Source organism: Scylla paramamosain, chromosome 42, assembly GCF_035594125.1.
Source record: "Scylla paramamosain isolate STU-SP2022 chromosome 42, ASM3559412v1, whole genome shotgun sequence".
NCBI lineage: Eukaryota > Metazoa > Arthropoda > Malacostraca > Decapoda > Portunidae > Scylla > Scylla paramamosain.
Window position 1 is genome coordinate 11839620 of NC_087192.1, and position 6185 is coordinate 11845804.

The 6185-nt window shown below is 44.9% G+C and overlaps 1 protein-coding gene across 1 annotated transcript; it reads left to right on the forward strand.

The window, feature by feature from the left end:
* Positions 1-3316: 3316 nt before the first annotated feature.
* LOC135093324 (uncharacterized) lies at positions 3317-5377 on the forward strand. The gene has a single exon (XM_063992500.1). The coding sequence runs from the start codon at positions 3317-3319 to the stop codon at positions 5375-5377; it is 2061 nt and encodes a 686-aa protein (XP_063848570.1).
* Positions 5378-6185: the final 808 nt, after the last annotated feature.

Genomic DNA, 6185 nt, shown 5'->3' on the forward strand with positions numbered 1-6185 from the left:
ACTATTCTTTAGACATATTAATGGGAAGATCAAAAAGGAAGGTGTATCAAGATTGAAAGTTGAAGGAAAAGTCTGAGGACGCACAAGACATGGTGGAGGTTATGAACAATAGTTTCAGATCTGTATTTACTGTGGAAGGGGAGTTTGATGCTGGAAGGAATAAGTTGGTGAGGAATATACTAAGTACAGTCCCAGTCAGTTATGAGGAAATACTTAAGATGATGGAAGAACTTGATGTCAATAAAGCAACTGGTCCAGATAGAGTATCAAACTGGATATTGAAGGAATGAAGAGAACAACTGGCTGATAAAATTCACAGTCTAGTGGTAACATCACTGTCACAGGGAAGAGTACCAAAAGATTGGAAGACAGCAAATATCACACCAATATTCAGAGGAGGAAATAAGGGAAACCCACTAAATTATAGACCAGTGTCCTTGATTAGTGTTGTAGAAAAACTATGTGAAAGAACAATAAAGGAAAGATGGATGGAACACTTGGAAAGAGATAAAGTTTCGATAAATTGTCAATTTGGATTTAGGAGGGGAAGATCGTGCTCCATGAACTTATTGCCTTATTATTCAAGAGTAATCGATATTGTACAGGAGAGAGAGACTTATGGGTGGATGGTGCCTACTTAGACTTGAAGAAAGCGTTTGACAAAGTGCCACACTGAAGATTGCTACGGAAGATAAAAAAAATTATGGAAAAATTGGAGTAAGACTGTTGGAGTGGATGGAGGATTATCTGGATGATAGAGAGATGAGAACAGTAATACAAGACCAGAATTCATCTTGGCTGAAAGTAACTAGTGGTGTCCCACAGGGATCAGTGTTGGGACCAATAATGTTTGTAATATATGTGAATGACATAAATGAAGAAATAGACAGTTATATGAATTTATTTGCAGATGATGCTAAGCTGATGAGAAGGGTAGAAAATGTAAATGACTATGGTACTACAAGATGATTTAAATAAGATAAATAGGTGGAGTAAATCTTGGCAAATGGCTCTCAAGCCTTGAGAGGTGATATGGGATGGAGCACTTTTTGGGAAAGACTCGCAAAAGCCACACTTAGGTACAAGATTAGGCTTGAAAGAATGGATGATGCAAGAACAGCAAGGAAGGTGTACCTGTGGAATGAAAGTGGAAGTAAATGGAGGAAGAGGTGCATGAGAATGACAGAGAGGAGTGGATTACAAGTTGTGAGGGCAATGAGAATGGCTGGGAGGAATCAAAATGAGCGTGAATGGGTGGTGTCATGTTATTGGCCGAGTTTACCTTGAATGGGATCACGTTTTCTTAGTGTCTCCGTGTTCCGGTTACCTGCCATTCGGGCATTATCCTTATTATTGTTATAAGTAGTGTAAGGCTTATTTACCCATTTTGTATCATGTAGTATTATTCTCTTCATAATTTAAGTTCTCTATATCTTTGTATGTATAAGGAAGGGAGTATAATTGAGGTGAAATACGTTGAAAACGAGGGGAGCTTGAGTGGGCAACAACACATTCCAAGGAGGGGAAAAATCAGAACGCCTTGGGTCGTGAAGTAGGGAAGAAGATGGCGTTTCTCAGGGGAGAATTTTGGTGTGGATTGGTGATGGAGTGAGTTTGTGGAGGTATTAGTGGTGTAGCGGTATAACCTTGATATCCAGGATCAGGTTAGTGAGTCTTTTGTGGTACCAAGAGCTCTTGTCCGCTGAAATTCGGTTGTTGAGTTGTGTCGGTGACGCTGTTGGAAGGGGTCATACGTCAAACTGGCAGCCATATTGTGAGCGGAGGTTGTGGTGTTAACCTTGGAAGTTGGTGTTGTGGTGTATTGGTGATTTTGGGGACGAGATTATGGTGTTATGGGTAATCTTTGGTGATAATGGTAATCTCTTGTGAGGCTTGAGGAGGTGAAATACGAGAATTATTGTCTGGGGACGCAGTAGTGGCGCCTGAGTAAATTCCTGCGGTTGAGGGGAAACATTTCTGTGACTGGTGGAGGTGTACACGGGTTCTGGTGAATTGGGAAGTGACGAGAACGTCATGTAGTAACGTGTGCTACCTCATGTTGTTTGTGAATTATTATTAGTATTAATATATGTGTTTGTAACATAGAATAATCGTGTTTTCTACCCCCCCAACAACAATCTGGTATTAGAGGTAATTCCAGGTACGCTGAGTCAAGGTAAAGGTGGAGTAAGAAATAATTCTGACGATTTCGGATAGGTCGGGTAGGCACTCGAAGCCTTTAAAAATCCAGACCTTTAAAACTGTCCGGGATCAGTGTAACGTCCACTTTCTTGGAGAGATAACCGGGATCGTACGATCGCAGATAAGTAGGCGATCGTGACAGAATATGGGGGCCTGTCCGGGATTTTTGAACATTTGTGGGGTGTAACGAGTGTTACATGGTGATTGTTGTTGGGAGGAATTTACCTGTGTGAAATATTTCTTTAAAACTGTGCATGTATTGTGGTGAATATTTGGAGGAATATTTTGTGGAGTGTTGTGATTGTAATCATGGCCGCTAGACGTGTTGAGATGTTCCTTCTGTCGCGAAGTGTGCATGATCTGTACACACTAACCAAGGAGGAATTGTGTTCAGTGGCTGAGAGGTTTCAAGTGGAGTTGAAATCCAAGAAAAAGGAGGAAATGCAGGCGGAGTTGAAAAATGCTCTTGTGGAGAGGAGCTGGTTTGAAAATGATGGTGGTGAAAGTGAGGATAATGATGGGGAGAGTGTAGAGGAAGGTGCTGGGGTCAGTGAGATAAACCTGGGTGCTTTTGGTGGAACAGATGGCCTTTCTAGTAGTGAAAAATTTGAGTTAATGAAACTTCAAATACAGATGCAGAAGGAACAGAAACAGCAAGAGATGGAGTTAAAGAGGGAACAGAAACAGCAAGAGATGGAGTTAAAGAGGGAGCAGATACAGATGCGAAAGGAGATTGAGATAGAAAAAATTAGAGCAGAAAGTAAAAATAAAGTGAACGGGACCAGGGCAGGAAATGGTGCTCAAGGCAACGGGGATTTAGAGAGAAAGGCCATCAGTATGCCTAACTTTGTGGAAGGGGAGGAAGAAAAATTTTTTTTTCAATTTGAAAAAAACTGCAAAGATGATGGGATGGGATGAAAATGATTGGGCAATAATAGTCCAGTCTAAATTTGAGGGAAGGGCCCAAGCGGTATATGTGAATTTGAGTGAGCGAGAGGCGCGTGATTATGAAGTGGTAAAGGAAGCGGTGTTGGGATCAACCCTTCTATGTCCGGATGTGTACCGGGAAAGGTTCCACAGGACGACAAAACGCCCAGGTGATACTTATCTCGGGATGGCTCGAGAGGTTATCCTTAAACTGGACCGGTGGCTGAAGGCCGAGGAAGCCACTACGCTTGAAGAGGTAAAAGGAGTTATACAGATGGAACAATTTATGAGCCAAATGCCCCTCAGTGTAAGATGTGAGCTCGCATCACACGACGTGAAAGATGTGATGGAAGCCGGACGCAGAGCTGACAAGTACTGTGCGGTCCGTGGGCTGAACGGAGATGAACACCATGAAGGGAGAAAGCCATTCTCCAGCAGAAATGATGGTCATCAGAGATATAAGAATGACAGTCAGATGAGCTCGACATCAGTCCACAGATCAAACCAGCCCCGCCCTAACAACTATAGTTTTCCCCACACTTACACCATGCCCCCGCCAGCCGACCACATGAGGTCTACGCCCTGTGGGAGTAGGCCCAGGAGCACTACCTATTACCAGAAGGGTAGTGGGGATGAAGGTGCAGTTAAGTGCCTTGGATGTGGAAGTAGCGGGCATAGGAAGTTCCAGTGTCCGAAGGGACGGCCGAAGCCAGTGGGAGCAGTTGCCGCCCAAAGAGACCTGATAAAGTATGTGGAGAATATGAATGCAGAGATACAAGAGGAGCTGCCGAAAGATGAGGGCTTTGAGCACTTCACCAGTAAGGGCACAGTGAAAGTGGAGGGAAGTCCAGAGAAGGTGATCAGAATCCTTCGGGATACGGGAGCTAACCAGAGTCTGATCTTAAGTAGTGTACTCCCATGGAATGAGGAGACCAGCACTGGCAGAGAGGTCTCATGCAAGGGTGCAGGAGGCCAGTTCAGTATTCCCCTGCACAAAGTTTGGCTGGACTGTGAATACGTCACTGGAGAGGTGACGGTGGGAGTGAAGGAGGCACTGCCCGTAGATGGAGTGGATATGCTGGTTGGGAACGACCTGGCTGGAGGTCGAGTTATCCCTAAACTTCAGATGGTAGACAACCCTCTGATAGGGATGACGGAAACCACCACTCCAGTAGCAGTCCCTCACTCAACAGATGGGGAGGCAGAGGTGCCCGAATTGTTCCCAGTCTGCGCAGTGACCCGAGCGATGGCCCGGAAGGAACGCATGGACACCGAGGGAGCAACGCAGGAGGACGAAGGCCTGGGCGTTCTGTTTAAGGAACCTGATGAAAAAGGGACTAACCCGGAGTGCGCGAGTGGTGAACCGGTTGTAGGTCAGGTGGAGCCCAACCTTGATTTTCTGGTAGAAAAGAACGAGTTGATAAAAGCTCAGGAGAGTGATGAAAGCTTGAAGTCTGCTTGGAATGAGGCTAACAGGCTGGGTGAGCTTGACAATGAGTACGTGGGCTACTACGTGAATAACAGGGTGTTAATGAGAAGTTGGAGGCCCCTGACAGCCCCAACCTCCAATCACTGGATGGTGAAAAGGCAGATTGTGGTGCCATGGGTGTATAGGAAGAAAATTTTGGAGATGGCACACGAAGGTAATCTGGCAGGACACCTGGGGGTCAGAAAAACCCTAGGAAAGATCCTGTGTCATTTTTACTGGCCCAGAGTGAGAGGTGATGTGAAAGAGTTTTGTAAAACTTGTGGTTTGTGTCAGAAGGTGGGCAAGCCGAACCAGGTGATTCGCCCTACCCCCCTTCATCCTATACCTGTGGTCGAGGAACCATTCAGTAAGGTGGTGATAGACTGTGTAGGTCCTTTACCAAGGACCCGGAGGGGGAACCAGTACTTGCTGACTATTATGTGTATGTCATCCAGGTTTCCTGAGGCCATTCCCCTCAGGAGTATAAACTCTAAAAACATTGTGAGGGAACTGGTGAAATTTTTCTCCTGGGTGGGAATCCCTAAGGTGTTGCAGTCAGACCAGGGAAGCAATTTCACTTCTCGTGCATTCAAGGAAATCCTAAGGGGCCTGAAGATTGAACAGAGACTGTCGAGTGCTTATCACCCTCAGTCTCAGGGTTGTGTAGAAAGATTTCACCAAACTCTTAAAAACACTCTCAGGATGTATTGTGAGGAGATGAGTGTTCAGTGGGATGAGGCATTGCCACTAGCCTTATTCACGTTAAGGGACAATGTGTAGGAGTCAACTGGTTTCAGCCCATTTGAGTTAGTGTATGGCCATGAGGTGAACGGTCCTTTAAGGATGGTGAAAGAAAAATAGTTAGGAGTAGAGGAGCCTCATACTGTGGTGAAATATGTATCTGATATCAAGGACAGATTGATGAGAGCTAGGGAAATTGCTCGGGAAAATCTGAAAAATAGTCAGAGTGAAATGAAAGGCTGGTATGACAAGAAGGCGAGGGCCAGATCTTTCCAGCCTGGGGACAAGGTATTGGTTCTTTTCCCATTGCAGGATGATCCTTTCAAAGCCAGGTTCAGCGGGCCTTGGAAGATTGAGAGGAAAATGAGTGATGTAAATTACATTGTAAAAACTCCAGGGAGGAAGAAAAGGAACCAGTTGTGTCATGTAAACATGCTGAAGCCATTTCACGAAAGGGACAGAGAAAATGGAGATGATGTAGCAGAAGGAGTAAGAGCTGTGAGTGTTGTAAATGTAACCACTGAGGCGGAGGAGAAGTGGTCTGAAGTGAAATTGAGCAGGTGTGAAGGGATGGTGCTGCAGAACTCAGCTGTGTTAGGGAATTTAAATGATAAACTGTGGCACATGGAGTTGGAGAAGAAGGAGAGGATTAGGGAGATAATTGAAAGGTTCAGTTCTTTGTTCCCTGATGCACCTAGAAAAACTAATGTGGTGGTGCACGATGTGGATGTTGGGGAGGCTGAACCCATCAAACAGCATCCCTACAGTGTTAACCCGCAGAAAAGAGAGATCATGAGAAAAGAAGTAGAATATATGCTGGAACACGACTTGATTGAGCCCAGTGAGA